General features: G+C 47.3%; 1 protein-coding gene across 11 annotated transcripts in view; it reads left to right on the top strand.

Moving 5' to 3' along the window:
• PALM2AKAP2 (PALM2 and AKAP2 fusion) overlaps positions 1-20,280 on the top strand; it is a 468,534-nt gene extending 448,254 nt beyond the window's left edge. For 8 of the 11 annotated variants that reach the window (XM_077912859.1, XM_077912860.1, XM_077912864.1 and 5 more), the window contains 3 exons: positions 5,884-6,062; positions 11,142-11,180; positions 16,222-20,280. In XM_077912859.1, coding sequence (XP_077768985.1) covers positions 5,884-6,062; positions 11,142-11,180; positions 16,222-16,320 — 317 coding nt within the window. In that variant the 3' untranslated portion in view covers positions 16,321-20,280. The remainder of the gene's footprint in view (positions 1-5,883; positions 6,063-11,141; positions 11,181-16,221) is intronic. The other 3 variants (XM_077912861.1, XM_077912866.1, XM_077912863.1) reach the window with 2 other exon arrangements.
• Positions 20,281-25,182: the final 4,902 nt, after the last annotated feature.

Consider the following 25,182-nt stretch of genomic DNA (forward strand, 5'->3'; position numbering starts at 1 on the left):
TATTTCACAAACTGTTTTCCTTGAGATATTAATAGGAATTTTATGAAATGAGGTTCTCTGGTTAAATAAATTTGAGAAATATCACACCATCCTTGAATTAGTGATTCATGATCACAGTAGCGCTAAAACCTTGGAGAAGTCCTCTGGTAAAGAAATCCATCTCAGGTTATTTCTTTTCTTTTCTTTTTTTTTTTTTTTAATTTTATTTATTTATTCACAAGAGACAGAGAGAGAGAGAGAGAGAGAGGCAGAGACACAGGCAGAGGGAGAAGCAGGCTCCATGCAGGGAGCCCGACGTGGGACTCGATCCCGGGTCTCCAGGATCACGCCCTGGGCTGCAGGTGGCGCTAAACCGCTGAGCCACCAGGGCTGCCCCATCTCAGGTTATTTCTAAAGTTTTCTTTAACCTAGTGTTTACTAATGACTGTTGGTTAGCAGCTAGATCTACCTTAGAAAGCTAAGCAAATAGGACACAATTTTAGAAAGGGCTCTGGAATCCTCCCACCCAAGTGAAGTTGTTCACCTTCAAACACGTTGAAGAGCGTATTAAGTCTAAAATTACCCTGGGTGGCGCAGCGGTTTGGCGCCTGCCTTTGGCCCAGAGCACGATCCTGGAGACCCGGGATCGAATCCCACATCAGGCTCCCCGGTGCATGGAGCCTGCTTCTCTCTCTGCCTCCCTCTCTCTCTCTCTCTGTAACTATCATAAATAAATAAAAATTTTAAAAAAATAAAATAAAATAAAATAAAATTACTCTCGATGAATATTTACCCAAAGAATAGGAACACTTAATTCAAAAAGATACATGCACCCCTATGTTTATTGCAACATAATTTACAATCGTCAAACTGTGGAAGCAGCCCAAACGTCATTGATAGATGAATGAATAAAGAAGACATGGTATGTGTGTACGTGCGCGCGCGCACACACACACACGAATATTATTCAACCATCAAAAATGAAATCTTACCATTTGCAACAACACGGATGGATCTGGAGGGTTTAATCCTAAATGAAATAGGTCAGTCACAGGAAGACAAATTTAAGAAACTAAACAAACGAACAAAGAAAAAAAAGAAACCGAAAAACCAGACTCTGAACTGTAGACCATAAACTTCTGGTCACCAGAAGGAAGGCGGGTAGGAGGATGGGTAAAATAGGTGATGGGGATTAAGAGCACACTTAACCATGATGAGCACTGAGTAACGTATAGAATTGTTGAATCACTGTATTGTACACCTGAAGTGAGTATCACACTGCGTGTTAACTATACTGGAATTTAGGGACGCCTGGGTGGCTCAGTGGTTGAGTGTCTGCCTCTGGCCCAAGGCGGGATCCTGGGATCCCGGGATCGAGGCCCACATCGGGTTCCCCACAGGGAGCCTGCTTCTCCTTCTGCCTGTGTCTCTGCTTCTCTCTGTGTCTCTCGTGAATAAATAAATAAAATCTTTTTTTTTTTTTTTTAAAAAAGCTGTACTGGAATTTAAGACAAATTTTAAAAAACAGTAACAAATAAACAATGTTACTCTAGATGGAATAGTTTGAACAAAATCACGTTTATGAAGGAAACTTGAAAATGTTTCCTACCCTCCACTGAGCATTTCCACCTAGTTTTATTATTCTGATGGTTCCTTACGTCAAATGTCATAGAACTCACAGTGCACCTGCTCTCTGCTCTGTAAATGTCAGGTGCCACCCTTTGGCCAAGACCAACACAGGTGTACCCCGAGGTCTGCGTGACACTTTCTGTTCATGTAGTTTCACAGGGACAGTGGCGGGCGTCCGTCAAGAGAGCTAGTGTGTAGAGTATGCAGTCCCCGCCAGCGAGTGAGACAGCAGGATATTTGTCATTGAAAACCGAGGCCCCTTTCAGCTACCATCAGCTATTCAGCCATTCACTAAGTGAATAAACATGTGAGAGCAAGTTTTGATGGAGCAAGTGGGGATGGAAACTGGACGTGCTGGGAAGTGCTGTGTGAGCACCAAAAATAACTATCACTGTTCTGGAATCATAATGGTGTGTGTCCTCTGGGCCAAGGAGTTTCAAGGGGCCTTACAGGGCCATGGACAAGGTGAGACAGACTTCACAGGCCTGTGGCACAGACCATCTCGCATCACATTCATGTAATGATCCCCGAGACCAAACGTGGTGGTGTGTGCAGTGTCCACTGCTGCGGAAAGAACATTAGAAGTTTCTTCTCCGTTCTCATCGAGAGGACTGTTGGCTGCAATCTTGGGCCTTCAGAGGAAGACGTTGGGTATGGAGCAGATGCCCCTCCCGCTGTTTGGCAACCTGTGTCAGTCCTGAGATGGCACACGGAATTCCAGTGCAGAGTTGGAACCGTCCTGAGGGCAGGATGGTTGGAGATCTCAGGGCCCAGCAGAGAAGCCCAGCCAAGCGACCAGCGACCTCCTCTCATACCAACCACACTGATGGCCAGGAGTCCAGGGATGGGTCCCAGCGCCTCCTTTCCCAGGGGACCTGTGACAGCTTCCCTTGAAGCTGTGACGTGGGGTTGGTCAATGTGACACCTGTTCTCTCTGACTTCTCAGCCTCTTTGGAGGTGGCAGTTCCAGAGCCACTGAGCCGGGTCTTCTTACCTGTTACTCATGTGACCTCTAGTGGCTGTAGCCGGTAAAACTTGCTCCGGGGATGGGTGGTTTTGCTGGAATATTAATAAGCTGGGAAATGTATTTTAATGTTCAATATTTGACTACTTCTCTATATTAACCCTTCACTCTCTTTATGATTCTCTTTCAGCCTACATCCCATCATCTAATTTAGCCATAATCAACACAATTTGGGTTCCAGACCAGACCCAACTCTGAATGTTAACTCTAGCTAACGTAACTTAGGCTGGCTTTAGCCGCGGAGTCTCTGTGCTCTAAACCATTCTCCGATGTCATGTCATTGACCCCGACTACATCCCAGGGTTGTTGTAAGGATCACATGACATGAAGCCTACAACTAAAATGCCACATAAGTGTACTTGTTATTACTACAAAGCTGTTGAGTTTGTGATTCTGTAGACCAAGATTGCTTTATTTCATGGCTTTGGTGAAAACATTTAAACTCTTTCCTCAGATTTTTTTACTGGGAATTTTGTCCCAATCCACAAGTATCTAATAAGTGGCTGCTAGTGTATATCACAATGTACTCACTGGTTTATTCAACAAACAGGAGCTCCTACCTTGTGCCAAATACCCCACTGGGATCCAGCAATGACCAGGACAGACAAGGACCTACTCTAATGGAGTTTACATTCAGATGAGTTAAGGAGTTCATAATGCTTGAAATCATCCCTATCCTGGGTTGACATGATAGCTTAACTGAGAAGAGAAGCTCAAACAAGCAGGTATGATACAAGCCAATATGTGAAAAGGCTTTCACAGAAGTATAAACAAAGTGCCATGAGCCAGGGGTCCTGCTATGGTATGTGTGAAAGGAAGAAGTTGGAGCATGGGCTCTGCTTTCTAGAAGGTTAATATGACTGCAGGGAAATTATTTGGATACCCATGAAGTCGGTTGGAAAATGCGGAACCTGGCAATGTGGTGTCTATTTCTAGTTCTGGAAGAGTTGTAAAAATCTTATGCAGAGTACGTCCTTGAAATTGCCCATTCTCCCTCGGTAGACATACTGTTCTTTGAGATTGGAAATCAGTAGTAGCGCTTCTTGGCCTTTTGGCTAAGATCAAGTGTGAAAATCAATAGTAACTAGATTCCTTGGATGCTCACTGTCTTAAATATTAACTTTATAAATATCAACTTAGTCCTTATACCAACTGTGTGAGGAAGGGACCTCTAGCATCATTCCCATTTTACAGATGGGGACACTGAGATGAGAGACACAGTAAGTAACTTGCCCAAGGTTCTGTGGCTGCTAAGTAGCAGATTCAAACCCAAGCGGCTCACCCCACAGCTGCGTGCTGACCACTCTGCCGTGTACTTTTTCAAGGTTTCATTTTAAAAGACAATGTGAATTTTTAGAGATACATCCTTAAGCGCTCAGGGGTGATAACTACCTAAGGTCTAGGACTGTTTTAAAATACTTCAGTATGAAAAGAAGAAGGAAGGAAGGGTAAATTGAGAAGGCAGGGTAAAATCCTGCTAACTATGTAATCTAGTGGATGGGTCTATAAATCATTATAGCATTCCCTGTTTCCATAATAAAAAATAGAATCCGTTGCTAGTGAATTTGAGGACTTGGAAATATTAATTGCCTTACTGTCCTATCAAAAGACTTTTTATTAGTGATCTGTGTAATTTAAGTCAAGGCCATGTATTTCACTGAGTAATGATACAATCGTGGCTCTGCAGATAGAGTGCCCTGTGTATTAAAAACCACTTCATGTCTAATATGCCAAATATGATGGCCCCGTGCCTTTTTTTTTTTAACCAATAAGGATTGATCTTCTTGCCAAAAATATTTGTCTGAATAGCAAAATAGTTGAGTTAGAAGGGACTTCAAAGACAACTTCTTCCCAACCTCTCTTTTTATAGCTGGGAGAGTTGAGACTTGGAACTCTTAAGTGATCAGCCCAAAATAAAAGTGGGAACAATTACGTGGTTGTCTACAATCAACACGGAGCTAGTTAATGGAAGTGCAAGGATTGAAGCCTGGGTTTCCTGAACTCTAGGGGGTCGGGAGGGTGTCCAACTCCCATCAAAAGGAGCCGTGCAAAGGACTGTAGCTGCCCACCCAGAGATACGTCCCTGGGCTTCATTCGTGACTGTGGCTACAGCAGGCTGTTGCCAAGTTAGAAGTCTAGGGAGTCAGAGGAAGAAACATGAGCCACCTCCACTGGAGAATGAAAGGGGTCAAATGGGTCTGTCTCCTCCACTGGTGCTTTCCAAACTTTTCGACTCAAATGGCCCTCTTTATTTTGTGTATCTCCTCTACATACCTTGTCCATCACCCTCGCCATGCCTCCCACGAGGGGCATAGTTGGAAAAATCATGGCTGTTGCACCTGAAGGTACTTCTTAGAAGTGCACCTGGGGCTCTGTGGCAATGAGACCAACCCCGTGATGGGCCAGAAATCAGGGCCAGGCATTTCCCAAGAGGGAAGGATGCAGACCGTCTTAACGAAAGTGTCTGGAGTCACCGTAGCATCACAGTTGACCCAATCCCCTTATCCTGAGAATTCTTGTAGGGCACTTCGGAAGCTAAAGTCACCCCTTCCCAAAGTCTGGCACACACCTTTCTACAACACGGACCTTGCCTTTGTCGGTATTCCTACCTTATGGTCTGAGGGTCTCAAACCATATGCTCTCAGGACCCCGGCAGGTAAGGTCAAGAAGGAAGCTGGCCAATGGAAGACTGGGGTGACCTGGGAAGAACAAGCCTGGTTCTCATTCAAATGTTTTATAGTCCTGGGCTATCCATGCAGAAAGGCTGGGCAGGTCGGCTGCCCGTGGGTGGCTTCTCATGTAAGAAAAGAACCTGGTAAGGAAAGCAGGGGACCTGGTACCATCACCAGCACCCTGGGGCCTCCACATGGCAGTCCCCTTGCAGGGCCTGTTTTCCTCAGCTGTAAAAAGTGGGTTTCGAAAGGCTCGATGGCACCGCCACCTCTGACAGTCAAATCCTCCAGTCCGTGATAGAGGACATGTCCCCAGAACACCCGGAGCCAGTGTCTTTCTGACATATGTTTCCAAAGTGCCTGCGGGCCTCCTTGGTCCTACTGACCCCGTAGCACTGGTGTCCTTGAGGTCTTTGTCGGACGGCTTTGTGACTTCAGCTTCAACCTTTAGTCTCTGCCGTGAGGGGACCTGCACTTAACTACTGCTCTCTGTCAGAGGTTGCTTTTTGCCCGTGTTCTTTCTAGAAGCGGTCATGAGCAGACAAGCTTAGAAAGGGTGTTCTCTTCGTATTGTTTCAGGGACAATAGAGAAAGTCAAACCTCCTCCATCCCCCTCAGCTGAAGGCCCCAGCTCGCAGCCTGACTTAGCCCCCGAAGAGGCTGCCGGATTCCAGCGGCCCAAGAATCTGATGCAGACCCTCATGGAAGACTATGAGACACACAAATCTAAAAGGCGTGAGAGGATGGATGATAGTAGTGTAAGTTTTTCCTCCTTTCCTCCTCCCCTCCTCCGAGCGCGAACATCCGCCTGGTGCACGGTTATTCCAGTTCAGGCTTGGGTGTCTGTGTGTGTGTGTGTGTGTGTGTGTGTGTGCAGTCGTCTGGCCAGCATCCTGGTTCCAAAACCAATTCTCGCATGTATCGTTTAACATGCCTGGAGTGGGGTTTGGGTGCTTTGGCCCTGTTTCTCAAAAAATGTTGTGCGAAGAGTGGGTCCTTCTGCTGCCGAGTGTGGCTGGAGCCACTGGCAAGGCTGGTGCTGGGGATGTCGGGTGTGTAGAAAAAAACAAACGAAACATGTTAGGGCAACACAAGAGGAAGGACACAAGCACCCTGAAATCGTCCCTGGGCACCAGGGGGCCAACTGCTACCATCGCTGGCCTGCCCCGTCGAGGTTTTATTTCTCTAGAGAGCTCTGATGATGCCATCCCCCTCATGTCCACCCTGAGCAGTCCCCATAAAGGTTACACAGTGTGCACAAAGCTGAGTGTGTTTTGGACTCTTACCAAGTGTGTGTGTACAGCTTGGCAGGAAAGAGCCATTTAAAATGACAGTTGGAAACCACAGGGCTGCCCTGATGCCCTCAGTTGTCAAGACTTTTGCACATGACACTCACATGAGCCATGAAGGAAGTCATCTGCTCTGTGGTTTCTTTCTCCAGTAAGAGACACAAGGGCCATTGTTTCGCACAGTCTCCACAGCCAGTAGCCTGGGGACCAGCCTCGGGCCTGTGCCAACCTCTTGGGAGTCTGGTAGCTTCAGTCTCGTACCATTTATTGAAGTGATCATCCCCCATCCCCACACAGTTTTGCTTGAGTCAACTGAAGACACTGCCCAGTTTACCCAGACCGTGCTGGTTTATGCCTGTGGGTCTGGTGTGATTTCCAATAGCCTCCTCTTTCACCTCTGAAAGTGCCCCAGTTTGGATGATAAGTTATTGGGTCATTTTAAACTTGAATGCTACGGGCTCGCAGTAGGACTCCCATGCCTACTTGCTGCCTTGCATATCCTAGTGGGCTAAGTCCGAGGGTTTCTGGACGTAAATCCAGATACCGAACGATGCTTTTAAAATACTTAATGATACAGTAAGCAGACATATCTGTAGCAGCCTGATGACTCGCTTGTGTCCCTCTCCCTTGGGGTTACACCTAAGCTGTCTGGAACACTGACTCGGCTATTCTGTTAGGCTGGAGCATTTGGGGGCCATTCCTTGTACTGCATAGTAGATGGGGCCTGGCCCTTGGCAGCTGGCGCAGACCCTTCTGCTGTTGGGGCTCCTTCCCCAAGCCCATAGGACTTCTGCCCACGAAGTCACCTGAGCCAGCCCTTCTTTGCAGCCCCACTTAAAATATGGAGTTTTACCTTTAGGTATTCTCTGGAGCCTGTGCTTTTGAAACCTAGTGCTGTAAGTGGCTTGTTTTCTCCCGGTGAGTCTGCAGCGTCTGTCAGCAGCTGTGGTGAAAGTTAACGGAGCAGACCCCTTGCATCCAGCATGGAAGGGGAGGAGTGAATGGAACCACTCTGCATGTGACCCATGCAAGCGTTTCCTAAGCACGTGCCGCGTATCTCTTGTGTGAGCCTTTTGTGTTGAGGTGCAGATACTAGAAGGAAATACTACCCACCCAAACGAAGAGCCCACTGCTACTCATTCCACCCACAGGGGCTGGAAGCCACCTTCCTGCAAACTCAGGATGCAACCAGATTGGGTTTCCCCTCTGCATTAAGGAAGCTTCTTGGAACCAACATTTCAATATACGATGACCCCTCACTCAGTGAGAGGCAGCTTCCTGTCTCTATTTTTCTCAAGTAAATAAACATGTCAAATAAGGAAGAAACCTATTAACTAACCGGGCTGTTAATATCGAAAGCCAGGTGTTTTGCATCATCCTTGGTACTACAAGAGAACCACGTTTATTGTTGGAGGAAGTCCTTAGGAACAGAACAAAATCTGTCCAATCCACTATATCCTCTTTTAAGAGACCCAGAACTTCCAACACCTACTCAGATTGCTTCTAAAGCAAATATGTGACCATCCGCCAAACCTGATTTTTGAGGCACCTGTGACTTCACCTCTCAGACCTTCTAATTCAGGGGATCCTTTCTATCGTATCTACATCAGTCACTGGGGAGCGTGTTGACGTTTACCCATAGGAACGAACAAACCTTCATTTGTTTCCCTTGCTGATCCCTGGCCCCCTCTTTCCTTGTCTCTTCTACCAGAAGGATCATCATAGGGAACAAATGGATTGCTTGATGTTTGACTGTGTACCTGGATTCCCTGTCCCAGAAGCTGGTAGTTCAGCTTTCCTGGTTCAGTCCATACACACTGTTCTGTGGGCGAGATGTGGCTTCTTAGACTCTGCACCCTCCAGGAGCCTCACATGGATCACCTGAGTCCAGTGTCACATTACACACCCACCTGCCAGTATTCCTTCCAGTAAGTCACCTGGCAGCAGCAGGTCCCGCACAGGATCCAGACCCAACCTTGTGTTTAATCTTAGGAAGCAGCAAGCTCTTTCTAACTGGAACAAAAAGAATCCTAACTTGCTGGCCAAGGAGAAGGAAAATCTAGAAACAGAATGGGGCCTCTGGGCTGCATGTGTAGTGGTATGTTAGACGCACGGTCTTACTGAGCAGGAAGGACTTACTGAGCAGGAAGGACGGAGAAAGGGAAGACAGAGGAGCCAAGAGAAGCTGTGCGCATAGTTTCCATGAGTTTTTGCCAACCCCGAGAAAAATGTCCTTGCCATCCAGGCAGATTCAATAGCCCCACCCTGGAGCAGCAGTGGTATCCGGAATCCCATCCCCAACTCGTTTGCAGCTTATACTTTCCCACTTTATATATATAAAAAAATCATATGCAAGACTGGAAGGAGGCCTCTGGCTCAAGGAACCCCTGCTAGGCGATGGTGTGGGAGAAGCCGCAGTATTCGGTGGCCTCTTTCAGGGCTCTTAGCTGTCCCTTCTTCTGCTGGAAATAAGGTGACAGCTCAGAGAATGACAGAAGATGGGAAATTAAATCATGACTCTCTCTTTTGGGGTATCTCCCCACAAGTCACGGCATCAGGGACCTTAAGTCATCTGTGATTGTTCCGCTCCTTTCAAAGTTGGTGGAAAAGTTAGTAACAAGGACCTGGAAACGCCCCCCCCCACCCCACCCCCCCGTGGCCATCCTTGTTACCAGCTCAGACCTTGAGCAGGTGCCCGCCCACTGGTTTCCCTGTTCCGTGTGATGTGATCACCAAGGAGAATCTCGGTGCTCAAGGCTTTAGCCAGACCCCACTGACTAATGGACCCCTCAGCAAATTTGAGGGCAGGGAGGCCGCTGTCCCCACCCTTAGCCTCTTCCCTGGCTGCTTACCAGCCTTCACGGGGACCTTTTAAAAATTAGAAAAAGGCACCTGCCAGGATGCACCCCTGTCCCTGCCACACTGTGATAGAATTGAGGGCACCGAGCTCCAGCCCCAACAACCCCCCTCAGCCTGGTGCTTCCGTGCGTGCATCGCACAGCCAGATGCGACAGTCCTGTCCTTATTGTGGGTTTCTCTTTTCTGGAAATGGTTTTCTTATGTGGAAACGTCCCCTTATCTAGCCCTGATACCATCTCTGGTTAGTCATGGAACACACGATGGGCTGATGAATCAGTTTCCTAAAAGGCTCCTTGATGCCTTGCAAAGGAAGGATATTTAGGCCAAAGTGGTTTTCTGGCCAGCTGTTCCCTGAGCCTCAGAGGAGGAAGGTAGGTTCTTGAGTCAGTGATGCTCCTGAGCAGGTTGGTGGATTGCTTTCTCTTTCTCAATTGAAGAGCTGCTGACCTGCGTCCAAATTACGGCCTCCCATAGGCATTCAGCCCCAACCCCGCCTGTGGCATAGGATCTACTCGTGGTGGATTTTCTACTCTCTATCTCACCCCAAAAACAGTTACTGAGAAGTCTTTCGGTCACCCCTGCCGGTCTTGGAATGAGAGAAGGCCTCCCCTGTTCTCAGGCAAAGCTGGGGACTAGCAGTTCGTTGCTTTTCTAAGAATTCCTCACACATCTTTCCCCTCAAACCAAGACACCCACCCACTTATTCTCAGTGAGCGGATGAGCCCATCCAGAGCCCCACACCCCCGGCTCCATGGGAAGCTGAGCCGCAATCAAGGATTCTTCGTGCTGCCCAGATTTCTCCTAGCCGCTCCCACCCTGTGGGGGGACACAGAGGATTCATCGGAGCCCCGTCCTCAGCCTGGTCATTACAGAACTCTAATTTGTAGCACTACACATTAGAAGCCATTAATGACCCCGGACATAGGACCCCATGTAACCAGTCCGTGATGCCAATGGCAGAGACCAAGAAATGCCTCCAGTGTCCTAAGCTGTGTAAATGAGGTCAATACCATAATCCCACAGGGGGTCATTCTTCTATGTCATTTCCCATAGCGGGTCCATTTTGTTCTGGGCTTGACTTACAGGGACTTACAGTTTCCTACAGGAACCAAAGAGTCCCTCTAGTTCCTGCATGATCACCCCCCTGCCAGGAACCTAGCCAGGCCCCCCAAATAGTGATGAGGACCACCGGGGCTCAGCTTCATGGAATCCACCCACCCACCCCCAACCTGGGCTCCAAATCACGCCCTGCCTGTGCTCAGGGTCCTCCTCCTGTGGGACAGTGGGCCACAAGGCAGCTGTGGGGCTCAGAGGAGCTACGGGCAGAGAAGAGGCAGGTGGGCTGCAGACTCCAGCGCGTCCGAAGTGGCCGTCCCGGACCTCGCTGGTGGGCAGCCGGTGGCAGCGGGGGGACGGAGGAGAATCTTGTTAATTCAAGGCACAGGAAACGGAAGCGACGACTCTTGGATTAACAACGTGTGGCTTCTCTGATATTTTTATCAGTGGGTGCCAGGGTATCTCCTTGCTCCGATGGGTGGAGATCTCTGGATAAACTCCTATCAGATGAAGCGAGTCCTCCCCTCCCGTCTGCCCCCAGCAGGGGGACTGGTGTCCAGCTGGGGTGTTGGGGGGTGTCGTGCGAGTGTGTCTCTGCCGTGTACTAACCCTGCTCTTTTCCCTCTCCGCCAGTACACCTCTAAGTTACTGTCTTGCAAGGTGACTTCCGAGGTACTCTTCCACTTGTTTGTCTTGGTGTCCCTGCATGCGTGACCCAGGTGCATGCCCCTGTGGTTTGCCGTGTGCAGATGTGTTCCAGGAGGCGGGCAAGAAGGCAGCTGGTCTCCTGTTTGTTTCTTCCAGCCTTTTCGGAACTGGGGACTGCCTGGAAATGTTGGGGTACATGCAACGGTGCTCCCCGCTGCTGTGCTTTGCTGTGCTGTGTGGTGGGGGCTGGAGAAGACCTTGCCCTGCCCGTGGATCTGGAAGGTGTTTGCACCCAAGGGCACGGACGTTAGTTTCTGCAGGCGCTGCTAGCCGGTGTAGTCTGGTCTGCTCAGGAAAGTGCAGCTCAGCAGGACCGAGCTGCCGGGTCTGACCAGCCCTTTGTTGTCCGTAACACCAATCCAGAGAGTTCCACTGCGTAGACTCATGATCAGTTGTTCCCAAAGTAAACCATCCCACTGCCCACTCCCCTTCTCGCTCCCATCTTTAAGCCTGGTGGTTTGGGTTGGGTTTTTTTTTTTCTTTTTTCTTTTGGAAGCTCCTAATTTATGCATTGAATTTCCAAAAAGTCTCCTCCTTTCTTCTACAATTTCCTTTTACACATATTTTGCAATTACTTGTGCTACGAAAAATCAGAGTATTTTTCATTCTCCCCTAATTTTTACATTCTTCTTCTTCCCCTCCTCCTTCTCTCTCTTTCTTTCTTTCTTTCTTTCTTTCTTTCTTTCTTTCTTTCTTTCTTTCTTTCTTTCTTTCTCTTTTCTCTTTCTTTTTTCTTTTTCTTTTTTTGCTGTGGGAAAACAATGTTTTTATTTTTTTTCTTTAGCTTTTTACTATTTTTTAAAAGAATTATTTCAAATATACAGAACTCTAGGGAGACTCATTTGTCCATTCGCTCAGTTAGCAATTTATTGAGGACCGAGTGCACACTGGGCACTCTTCTAGTTTCCAAAATAGATCAGTCAACCAAGCAAAGTCCCTGATGCCGTGGAGTTGGCATTCAAATGTTCCAATAATATGAGATAAAATAAAACAATAAAGCCCACCTACCCAGCTTTGACCACTCTTATCATTTCACAATATCTGCTTAATATTTTAAAAATTATTAATATTACTAATGGATATTAATAATGAATATTAATGATATTACTTTTGCAAATACCATTCAAGCCCTCTTGTTGCTTCTCCCCAGCCCCCATTTCTCTCTCTCCTGAGAGGTAACTTTTCTTGAGTTCAATGTTGATCATCTCTATGCATGTTTTTATATTTATATTTCATATGTTCATGTACACGGATAACATGTTGGTTTTGCATGCTTTATGTCTTTCTAGAAATGATATCATATTGCAACATCCTCTGCTCCTTACTTTATTCTGTCCACATTGTTTTTAGATATGTCCACATCATTACCGAGGGCTCCAGTCTATTCATTATAGCTTCTGTGGAGTATCCCACTGAATTAATGTATCACTGTTTGCTCAACCTCCTATTGATGGAAATGTTGGTTGTTTCTCTCTCTCTCTCTCTCTCCTTGTTTTTTGCAGTTACAAACAACATTTCAGTGAATGTTGTTATACGTATCCCCTTGCGTAACCTATGGAAGAATGTCTCTCTATCGAGGAGTGGAAGTACTGGTTCCAGGGCTTTTACATCCTCACATTCATTACATTTTGCAAAATGTTCTTCAAGATGGTTGTGCTAATTTATAGCACAATATATTTTTTAAATCTCCCAATTTTGCAAAATAATGAGTACCAGGGATGGGAGCTGATGATTATCAGTAATTTTCTTTCGTAAGATATAAAATGAGCAATGAAATATAAAAGTTATCGTTCAATGTACCCTCCTCAGTGACTGACTGTGGGTCTCATCTAAGCAATGGCAGTGGAAGAATTAGGCCCTCAGCTCCATCCCCTTTGAGTTAATTAAGAACAATGAAAATCTGGCCAAATATGTCCAAGGAAGATAAAACTGGGCCCAATCTATCTCCAATTGAAGAGGACTTAGGAAGAACAAAATATTAATGTAAATGGAGTGACTGACATGACTTAACCAACCTCTGCCTTTTGTTGCCCATCCCCCAAATACAACTGTCTGTTGGGTTTCTATGCAAGATTAGTGATTTCCTTGAATTCCCCCAAGCGCTAGATAGAGAAAATTAATATTAAGAGGGTTGTTCAAAGAGGATTGATTTTTTTTTTCTCCCTCCCAGCAGACCTAAATCTGAATTTGTGAAAGTGATAAAACCTTAAATCAGATTTTTCTATTAGTTTTAAGTTTTTTGTAGGTTTTCCCGTCTCCATTCCTTTAGAGAGTATTCTTGCTCTTTCTGTTGCTTCTTCCAACAGACTCCTTATGGGCTCTAGCTGCAGTGTACCATGGTGGCCTAGGGCAGCAGCTCCACACCCAGAATTCTGGATGCCAACCTCAGCTCTTCCTCCAGCTGAGTAACACTGGTCCACTTAACCTCCCCATGCTTCAGTTTGTTCCTACGGGAAATGCGAGTAATAATAGAACTTATCCCGTAGACCAGTCATGAGGATCAAATCAGTAAGTCGTTCAACAGAATGTGTGATGTGTTTGCTGTTACTAGAGCCCCAGAGGCAAGTCCTTTTTGTGCCCAGAAAAGAAAGGAATGGACTTTAAGAAGTAAAGTTAATATGCAGGAACTAAAGTGTCAGAGCTCTAGATTTGCTCGAGATTTAGAAACACACACACACACACACACACACACACTCTCTCTCTCTCTTTGCAGTTGCTTATTTAGAAACCTTCTCCAAGAGCTTGGCCTCTGAATCTTCAAAAAGCCATTAGGTGGAATGACTTCGCCCTGAGCCAATCCATGACCAGAAGCCTTGTATACTTGGAGACAACAGTGTAGATAGAGCTCCTTATAAAAGTGCCTTATGTCTGAATACCACTTCATAGTTTACAAAGCACCCTCCAATAATGATGGCAAAAATTATTTGAAAACTTGCAGAGCATTGAGAGCTCTGCCATACATACATTGCCTCATTTGTTCCTCGGGCCAGCTCTGTCCTGTAGCTTTTATTACTCCCATTTCACATAGAAGAGAACTGAGGCCCAGGGTAAGTGACTTTTCTAAGGTCACACAGTCACTAAGATGATTTACATCTAGACTTACCTGGACTTCAGACGAGTCAGCACTGTCTCCAGAGAAAGCCTGCGTCCCAGGGCAGGTGCTGTCTCCATCTTACAGATAAAGAAAGTTGCAAGATGTCATGAACAACGTGTTCCAGATGGAATGGAAAAGAAAGTCAGGGCTTCCGGTTCCAGTCCTGTACCGTTTCTCAGTAACGTGTTACCATGCACTGACCTTCTAGATGGATCCTCTACTTAATTATACCAGACTTGGAAGCATTTTTTTGCTCCTACTGGTTTCTTATTCTTAGATATTGAATAAGTGACCATGGTATGCTTACATGCAAGATGCTTTATGACATGGCTTGTGTGCTTAACGATGAACATTCATTTAGGAGACGTGGTTGAGTGCATCCTACCTGTTAGGTCTGGCTGTCCCTGCTGGGGGCACTGGGGAAAGCACACTGGAAGTCTGGGAAGTCCATCCACATTTGTCAGAGGTCCAAAGAGGCAGGTTGAGATGGACCCCTAGACCATGAATCTACCCGGAACTTGCTTGTGCCTTGGCCCCAGCACTGCCTGCAACCTGCATCTCCTTGCTTCTCTAGAGTTGCCTGCATCTCTGCTCCATGCCAAAATGATTGTTCTTAGAATAAGCAAAGCCTTCATTGTAGTTTGGATGTCAATCTGTGTCGACTCTGCTAGATTTTTCTTTAAAATCAGCAACTGCGCTTCTTAAGCTAATGCCACCATAATTTAATTGGTTGGCATGCATGGGCTTGCTTGTGATGCAGTGTCATGAAATCGAGCCATTTCTCATATGTTGGCAACCTGAATGCCATCCATCTGGATCTCATCTCGATCGAACCAAAGCGATCGAACCAAAGCGATCGAACCAAAGCGGGAACAGACTGGCTAAAGTTTCCCCCTGGCGTCTACAGACTATTCTAGTGAACTGGAGGGAGGGAGGCCTTACCCCAATGGTGGTGAGCCTACCTGTCCTTGATATTGTTACCTTGCATTTCATTTGTTAGGCAACCTGGGCCCTGATGTTGCATCATTATGCTCAGATTGCTTTTTATTGGCCTGGGAAGCTATTTTTGTTTCCACTTAGTTTCTCTTGGAAGTTTAGTTCTACCAAAGTAGACTTTTATGATAAATATGATCATAGCTTGTGTAAGTCCACAAAGCTTGATGGATAGAATCTACACTGGTCCAGTTGTTTGGGATTATTTTCTGGTTTGCTAGTTTACAAAGAGACTAAGGTTAATCTATAGCTGTGCTGTTCAATATAGTAGTCACAAGGTCCGTGAGGATATTCAAATTAAAATTAATTTAAATTAAATATTTAGCTTCTCACCCACACTGGCCTTATTATTCCAAGTGCTCCATAGCCATATAGCTCACTGGCTACCATATTGATGACACAGATATGGAACATTTCCATCAGACACCACTGATCAGATAACATGTAGAGACCTACTGGGTTATCAGAAGACTTAAGGCAGAGTCAAGTCTAGTTCAAAAAGATGTGCAGGCTTGTTACGATGAGCGCTGGGTATTTTATGTAAGTGATGAATCACTAAATTCTGCTCCCAAAACCAATATTACACTATACGTTAACTAACTAGAATTTAAATGAAAATTTGGAGGAAGAATAGGAAAAAAAACCCAGCAGAACACTTTAGGGAAATTAAATCTTTCTCTATTGAAAACTATGGGTCAAATAGCAAATGAAATTTGGCTATGGAATGAATGCATATCCAGACCCTCCCTCCCTGCTTTATTTGCCATGTCTCTTCTACCTCCTGGCCATACCAGACACTATTACTTTCTGTTTCTTAGATGCTGTTGAGAGGGAAAGGACGAAAGACACGGAGAAGTTGGTTTGTGTACGTAGAGAACATCCATGAACTCTGATTAATTTTCTTCCCTCTCTCTTCAGGTCCTTGAGGCCACACGGGTTAATCGAAGAAAGAGCGCATTGGCCTTGCGCTGGGAGGCAGGGATCTATGCCAACCAGGAGGAAGAGGACCATGAATAATAAACTTCCTTCCACCCAGGAAGCTTCTTTGGTGCTTGGGTTACCAAGAAACCAAGAAATCCACACATCGAAGCATTTTAATGGAATATTTATTAAAGTGCGAACAAACTCCACAATCCTTACGTAGACCAGAAGCTGCAATGACCAACGATGAAAAGAAGCCCACCCATCAAACTCTGTAAACACCCAGGAGTCAAAAGAGAAAGGATTTTTTTTTTTGAGACTCGAAGAATCACCTGGATTTTGGACCAATCCGCAGTTGATCCAAAAGGACAAAGCAGTAACAAGCAAGTGAACATGGTTGCTACAGGCAGAACTATGACCAGCCTCGCTGGGTGATGAGGACAAACATTGGTAACAGGGCCATTTAGAGCAGTAGAGCCCACGCTGGTGCAGTCTACAGGGCGTTGGATACTCCCTGCATCGGTTTCCCACCTTCACTCACAGCATCAGAGGTGTTGGGATAACTCTGTTTACTCCAGCAGCCATAAAATGAAATGCAAGTTGCTCTATATTTGCCTGGAAGAGGCACTTATGATTCCACTTTTCTTGCATTGAATTGTTTTTAATTGGGAGCAATTAATGATGGGCAATACATAAAAATCCACATTTTTAAGACAATGTTTCTTCATGTTGCAAACACAATCTATTCTACACGAGGGGGTTGAGAAAGAGGGAGAAAGCCAAACCAAATGGGTTATTTTAGCTTTAGGATCTTGTCTGCTTCTAGTATTGACTAATTTGCTGTTTATGAGAACACATTTTCACAGTTACGTTTCTTCATATGAAAACTATATTTAGCGGGCAACAACTATTTTTATGATGGGATGGGGGGAGTATATCCATGTATAAAATCTGTACACATTCAATGGCTTGGCTCAAGATGGTTAGGGGTATTTTTAGAATGGCAATAATTAAAAAAAGGGCAAACGCTGCCTTAGAGAGGCAGAGGACAGAAAATAAAAAGGTGTTTATAACTATATTTTATATTATAAAGTGGACCTTGGTAGAAGGAGTGATAGATTATTTTGGATCAATCAGAAAGGACACCTTAAAGAAAAGGTCATGAAGGTAGACAGAGAAACAGAGAGGGAGAAAGTAGGAAAATAAGGAAGTAAGAGATATTATTTTTGCTGAGCGACCAGCGTTTTTCAGGATGATAGAAAAATATAGAATAGAAATATAAGTGCAGGCTTGGAATCAGCTACAAATCCTAAAGATGGTGTGTGTGTGTGTGTGTGTGTGTGTTTGTGTGTGTGTGTTTGTGTGTGCGTGTGTGCGCATGCGCACGTGCCTTTGGGTGTTTGGGTAAAATGTGTGTACAAGGATTAAAATTCCAGAATGAACATGGGACAAGGGTGTACAGTTATTTCCTCCAAAGCTGTCTGCCTGCGTCAGGAGTGAGTGAGAATTTCTTTTTTATGAAAAGGGATATAGAGGCACCGACCTGATGCAGTATTTGTAATATTAAATTGACCTAACCTGGTATTTGCATGAGTCACAATTGCAAAGTTTTGAGCGGTTTTGTAATTTGACATTTAGAAAAGTACCATATTTATTCTCATGCTTTGTATTCATAGCTTAGTATACTGTAGAGGATGCCAGCTTTACTCTTTCTGTCATTTAAAGCAATATGATAAGGGTATTCAATAATTGGGTGCCCTGAATTTCTGGATGAGAAAAGTTTTTTAATTCTGGCCATGAGAAAAAAAAAAAACTGACCAGCGTTTTTTTTTTTTCTATTTGTTTTAAAACTATGATTTTTTTTAAAAAGAAAAGCAATAATTAAGCCAGACCTCACTAAAATTCCTTTTTGTTTTTATGTTGTTATGTCATAAGCTCTGATATGTTATCCTGACAAGTAGCAATGCCACAACAGTTTGTATGTAGATTTTAGGCACATTATCTTCGCTTCTTTTAATAGACTAGTGTTGACTTTAGGGGGAAAGTTTATTCACAGACAAGCAGTGGGCATAGAGTAAAAATGCTACTGTCTGATGACTTACAAGGATCCTTTAAAACTGCCAAGGGAACCTGCAATTTGAAGCCAAACTCTAGAGACGGGTAGTTGGCACCATCTTCATATGGTTTATTCTCCCGAATCCCGAACATTCTGAAGGAAGACTCAACAATATAGGCTAGCCACTGGGGACGCAAACCAAATAAGATCCCTGCTGCAAGGAATTCATTTTCAAGTGAGGGAGGCTGGCATGGAGACAGACACTCCCAGGAAAATGAGGTCTGTGTTAGATGGGAAGTCCTAATGGGTGAAATGAGAGGACCCAGGAAGGCTGCTTTGCCTGAGGATTTCCAGCCTTCCCACGCCAGGCAGGCACGGGACTTGAAAACCAAAGGGGCCGGAGCTCCTGTGTGGCTCAGGGGCACAGTGGCAGGTAGCAAGGATGGCCAGAGAGCAGAGTGGTTTTATGAGTGGCACGAAAAATGAAACCCGCTTCATGTTTTCTGGACCGACTCTGCACCTGCTAGTGAGCTAGACGTGATAGAGACCAACACCATCCTTCACCAGAGGAAACAGGCCCACCTGCCCCCGGGACCAACCTACAGCTTTTTTTATTCTGTGTTGAAGGAAGCCATGTGTTCACCCACCTTAAACCTACATTTGAAAGGAGAATCTGCAGCTGATGGGAAAGCTTAGGAGGCCACACAGTTCATGGAATCGCTTTAGAGGCAGACCCATTGGCCGTTGACCACAGTTGATTGAACCAGAAGCATGAATGGTGTTGCGTAGAGTCCTAGAGCCGAGTCCCTTGGCCTGCGCTCCATGTGCAGATAAGGCAACAGATGCAGAGTGTCCGTGACCCTCTCACAGTCACAAAGCTGCTTAACTACGGCCCCTACATCTCCAGCGTTTGCTCGTTCCCTCTGCTGCCTTCTGACGACTGCTATTTCCTTGCTCCACTCACTTATGATCCTATTAAGGTGTAAATCACAGTTCCCTTGGAAGAGCCAGATTTTCTCTGAGCTCTTGAGTTTTTTAACTCCTTCAGAAAACATTGGCCATTGTACATAGCACCGTGCTAGGCTCTGGAATCCCAAATGAGCCCCTTTAACCTTCTGAAGACGCAACCGGCCCCTTGGAGGAGAGTCATTCCTGCCTAATCTCATCAAGAGGAAGAGGCTTGTCCAAGCAAAAAAAAAAAAAAAAATATGGGCCTCTGATGCTCGTCCCTGCCCCCAAATAGCACGCAAGCTTGTTAATCTCAACTATAACAAATGTTTAGATTCTGTAGATGTTAAAAGCTTCCCTGAAAGTGTTCCTTCCCACAGTGTTTATAGATGTTCACTTTCCTCGGGAGCTGATTAACTACTGACATGCCTTGGCTTTCTCATCCAGAAATTATGGAAACAGGGTCTGTCAGTGGTAGGAGGCTGGGCTGTGTTCTACTTGGATGACACAATGCAATTTCCTTGCCTCTTTACACCTCTGCATGCTGCCCACCCTAGACAATGACATATAAGCAGTATATAGGTCAGTGTCCACATATATACACAACACACACACGTAATAAAGCGTAACAAGAAACTCTAAAACGGTGTTGACTCTTGTCTCTGAAGACAAACATTTTTTCCAATTAAAGAATGGATGTAATTAAACTATGTATTGAAAAAAAATAGCCTAAGTGTTTAGAGATGGTGAATATATCCAGTTTTAGTGACAGAACCAATTTCCTGAATTTTAAGCATTCAGTGAGTGAGCTGCCAATTTTGATTTTGTGTTGCCCTTTACCCAAATGACATTTTTTTTTTTCCGAGGAGGAGGGTGGGGAGGGAAGTAGCAATACTGTGTTTGAAAATTATACTCTGTATCTGGCTCTCCTGTGTATGTTAACCACTTAAATGTTATTATCCTGCTTTGGTTTTATAGTGATCGTGAAGCATTCGATGCAAGTATACAGTTATTTTCTCATTAAAACCCAGTGTGCGCTGTGTTTTTATAAATGATGGCTACTTGCTTGACTGGGGGTGGGGGGAGGCCGGAAGATGGATCTGCCACATGGTGACACACGCAGGCGTCCTTGGCTTTGGCTTCTGTGGGCAGCATCTGCTTCTTGCAGATTTGGAACCAAAAACAAAACAGCAAAACAACAACAAGAAGAAAACCCCAAAGCAATACTAGCTGGTGGGGCATCCCTGTAACAGGTTGTACCCTTGCCCCTTTTGGTGATGCTGCATCCAACTGGCCTGGCCAGAGCCTAGAAACCTCTCTGACAGGACCCCAGAAGTGATACGGGTGCCTCTGGTGAGGTAGGCAGACCCCAAAGTCAAAGGGGTGGCTGGGCCAACAGCAGGACAAATGGTGAAACTCAAGCTTCGCATGGGGCTCTTGGGCTCTGGTTTTTATTATTACAGGCCCGGCGCCTGTGTTTGGCTCTCCTCTGAAGAATGGAGAATTTTGGACTTTAAAGAGCATATGAAGATCGCAGGTTAATCAGGGAGCTTCCTCCCCAAATTATCTCCTGCCCTCCCATCGACTCCCTCACTGCTGCCTCAGTGGCCAGCTCTCTGCCCTATCTGACCCCTCACCATGACCTGCGCCCCAGACCTCCTGTCTCCTGCTCCTCCCCCGCCCCACCCCACCTTTTCCTTGGGTGTCTCTTCCTCCATCTCCCCCAACGTATGGGGCTTCTAATCTTCTGGGGCAGTGGAGCTGTGGTCAGTTCTGGATTCTGGTCCTCTTGGCATCCATCACTACAACATGAGGGTGCCGAGCAAAGCCGGGAGCATCCAGGTACACAAGGCTGGGCACTCAGAACGGGGTGCAGATCTGGGGTAGTCGGGGTGGGAGGGGTCTTCAGGGATGCCCACTGAGGACACTCTTCCCCCAAAACCAAGGTGAGGCAATGAAACCACTATCGGGTAGGTGACAGGTGTGCAGGCTTTTGCCCGGTGACCTAGACCTACCGTCACTACCCCAGGTTCCCCGCCCCTGTAGTCATTGGCATCCAAGAGCCCATCCTTGTGGGACACACGAGGCCATGAAGTCACTGGAGAGCATCGCTCACTCGAATTCTGGGATTCCAATGCCACAGAAGAGTGCGGCAACTGTGTCCCTCCCCACGCAGAACCCACACAAAATTCAGAACTGGGCTGCTAGGAACACAGAAGACGAATGGGACATCCAAGGGGAGACTTTTAAAGGTTTGACAGAAGGGTGAAGAACAGGGCCTCAGAAAATCCCTGGATATGGCCCATTAGCAGTCTCAAGATGCTGCCCAAGCATTCGGATGTTTTCTTTCAGAGAAAGAAGAAAGTTTGCATAATATATATATTTTTTAATCCTGCCATGATCTAGTGTTCTCAGTGGCAGTTAACCTCGATGGGGGAATTATCTGGATGCTTTGTTCTCAGTTCACAGGTGGTGGGCTCCATACAACTGGAATGGATGTGCGGATACCCCCCAGGAAAGCAAAATCTCAAATCTCTCTTTCCCTTGCTTGGTTTTTTTCCACCCCCTCGTTTAGACCACATTCCGACCCTGCAGTGTCCTCAGCTGGTAACGTCGACGCGCCTCTGGGGAGGCGTCTCTGTCACCTGGAGGGCTCGTTACATACAGATTCGGGCCTCGGACTGCTGACTCGGTGGGTCTGGTATGCAGCCCCCCAGAATTTTCAAACTAGTTCCCTGGAGCTGCTGCTGCTGCTGCTGCTGCAGCAACCTCAGTCTGAGGATCACCGATGTGGAGTGAGTAATGAATAGGGTCTGGGCCTGGCACTTACGTTTGAAAACTGGGGAATTGAGGCATGATGTATACACTGCAGAGTCACATGTGCTGCTGGGTTGTCTTGAATATTTGTTGGGGGCTTCTGTGCGTTTGCCCAGCACACCCCCTCAACACTTTGTGGGCTTGGGCGAAGCAGAGCTTTGATTCCATTCCGACTCTCGAGAGTCCCCCACCCTACAATTAAGAAGAAAATGTAAAGAGAGTGTAGTGTGCCATCTGTGTATGTTCAGACTCTGATTTCAGGGTCAAGAGCAAGGGATTCATTTGACCTTTGGAAGAAGTTTGGTCGTGTGGGGTGATAGCAACATCAAGATTCCGTAACTTTGGTGCTTTTTTTTTTTTAAGATTTTATTTATTTGAGAGAGTGGGAGAGAGCAGAGGCGGGGGGCAGGGGGTGCAGAGGGAGAGGGAGGAGCAGACTCCCCTCTGAGCAGGGAGCCCGATGCAGGCCTCCATCCCAGGGCCCCGGGATCGTGACCTGAGCCGAAGGCAGATGCTTAACCCACTGAGCCACTCAGGTGCCCCTTCCTAGTTTTCTGTTGTTATTTTTGTTTTTATTTTTTATTAACATGGTTGCATATTTGGAGACGAGCTACAAAGTAAGAGGTGATCCTTATTGGGTCTAGAGCAGCTCTTCTCGATTCTGGCTCCAGCTGAATCACCTGGAGAGCTTTCAAGTTTGGATTCAATTGGGCTGGGCGGGCCCCCCAGGCATGAGGACCAATAAAGGCCTCCCAGGAGACTAATAGGCAGCGAGCCTGGGGCCTCACTGTCCAGTGCTGTGGCTCCTAACTTGGCTGCCCCGCACCTAGCATCAAGGGGTGTTTGTTTCTAAGATACTGGCACTTGGGCCGCCCCCCCCCAATGCTCTGATGTGTAGTCGGTCTTAACTGGGCTCAGACACGGCTCCGAACGTGGCCACGTTTTAGCAGCTCCCCAGGTGTTTCTAACCTGCAGCCAAGGTTGAGAATCACTGGTCTGGTGGAGAACTGTGTTGGCCTCATGATCTGACTCTGTCCAGAAAGTGCTTGGGGGCAACCTCCAAAGGAAAGGAGTAAAACGCCTTGAGGGCCTGAACTGGTCCATCTCACGGGTCCCAGGAGACAGAGGGCAGTGGGGGAGGGGGGGCTCGGGGGGCCTCGGTTACTCCTCTGATTCTCTCGGCTCGCCTCCTCCAACCCTCTGGCTGACAGCAGGCCCAGCTCTGAAAACTTTTGGGTAAACTGAGGAATGCAAAAGCCACAAGGGAGGCATGTTCTAGCCTCTACTCGCTGCGCGCTGAGAAAGAGCCCCAAACGGACAAAACCCCAACACGTCACAGGGTTATCTGTGGGAGACGAAGCCGTGGTCATTCCGTTTGCCTTTGTGTTTGCTGATTTCTGTGGTATGAATCGTCCTACGACGGCTGATGGCAGGATGCAGACCGTTTTTAGCAGCTGGTTCACAAAATCCCTGAATATTTAATAACTGGCGGAGAACAAAACTACTGTGATCAGAAAACACAAGGGGTAACCTAGGGGTCTGGAGCCACAGCCCCACTAACAGAGCCGTCCATCCCCTGAGGGGCTCTTCGGAGCCAGTGGCCGCAGGTGACAATCAGGGACTCGGGACTTGGCCATTGCTCCTGATGATCGTGCTCAGTCCCAGGTGCCCAAACCACCCGGCTTGGTCTTGTACCCACTGCTGTCGCCAGGGTCTGGGGCAGGGGAAAGGAGAGGAGGGGATGCTGGGGTCGCTGGGAGGACCACAGAGGTGACACTGGAGAGCCCGTGGGGCAGATGATGGCCCGCGACGTACAGTATCTCCATCATTAGTGTCAGTGTCTCTCTGATAAAACTTGGGCACCATGTGGGGGACCTCAGACTTGGGGCCCGCCACTCTTTCCGTGGAATTCTTGGTCATGGGCTTACTCTAGGTTGGATTTCTGACTTCTGGAGCTGCTGTGGGGGGATGACTAGAAGTGCCTGGTGCAGGTGCATTCAGTCAGCAAGCACTTGGTGAGGGCCTGTGTGTCAAAGCCTGTGCGCATAAGGACAAAGGAAGATCAGGGTTGTTGGGAAGGTTTCCACTGGAACTGGGGGGGCTCTTAGCATCTCGAATGTGAGTCCAAAGCGGCTCCAAAGTCAGGCCATGTGTCCACACCCGGGATGGTTTCCACTGGAATTGGGGGGGCTCTTAGTGTCGCGAATGTGAGTCCAAAGCAGCTCCAAAGTCAGGCCATGTGTCCACACCCGGGATGGTTTCTACTGGAATTGGGAGGCTCTTAGCGTCGGGAATGTGGGTCCAAAGCAGCTCCAAAGTGAGGCCTGTGTCCATACAGGCCTTCCTGTGCAGCTCCTGCACTATCTCATGCTTTTAAGTTTTCTTCTAAGTGTAGGACCCTTATAACTGTGGTCATCTTCTGGGCAAGAGACAGGGAGAGATCCAAGGGAAAAGGTGTTTAGCAGAAGCCAGGACTATTCCAGAAGTCCTCAGTTGGAGGGTCAACAGGTGCTGAGAACCTGGCCAGGAGACGCGGAGGGAGGCGCTTCCCTAGAGGACCAGGAGGGCTGCTCCGGGGCTTCGCTGATCCCGGGAAAGGAGGAGCCTCGCTTCTGGGGTCACCTGTGCCTGCAGGTACGAGGTGCGGCCACCGGGTGGCAGTGGCCTCCAAAGTGAAAGCGGCATCCCCAGCCCAGAGCCTTGGCGGGGACTCGGGACCTTTCCCGCCCCCACCCCGAGGCTGGGATCCTCCGAGATCGAGCCCACGGCCACACCCCCAAACGCCACGGTGGGAGCCACCACGTGTGCGACCCCACAGGGCGGTCAAACGTGGCCCGTTACTTCCACGTCCATTTCGGTGCAAAACTGACCTGTGCCACCAGATGGCAGCAGGCACCTGCGTGCGGGGGCGCGGCCCTTTCCCTGCGTTGCTTCCCGAGGGGCCTGCATCCTCTCCGAGGGGCCTGCATCCTCTCCGAGGGGCCTGCATCCTCTCCGACCTACAAAGGAGGAAACCCACTCCGGGAGTTTGAATGACCTGGTGCAGGTGACGTGAGCGGGGGGGGGGGGGGGGGGGGGCGGGGGGCCGGGGGGTGCAAGGAGGATCCGGACCCGGGCGGCCAGGCCTGGGCTCCCAC

Source organism: Canis aureus, chromosome 10 (assembly GCF_053574225.1).
Source record: "Canis aureus isolate CA01 chromosome 10, VMU_Caureus_v.1.0, whole genome shotgun sequence".
NCBI classification, from domain to species: domain Eukaryota; kingdom Metazoa; phylum Chordata; class Mammalia; order Carnivora; family Canidae; genus Canis; species Canis aureus.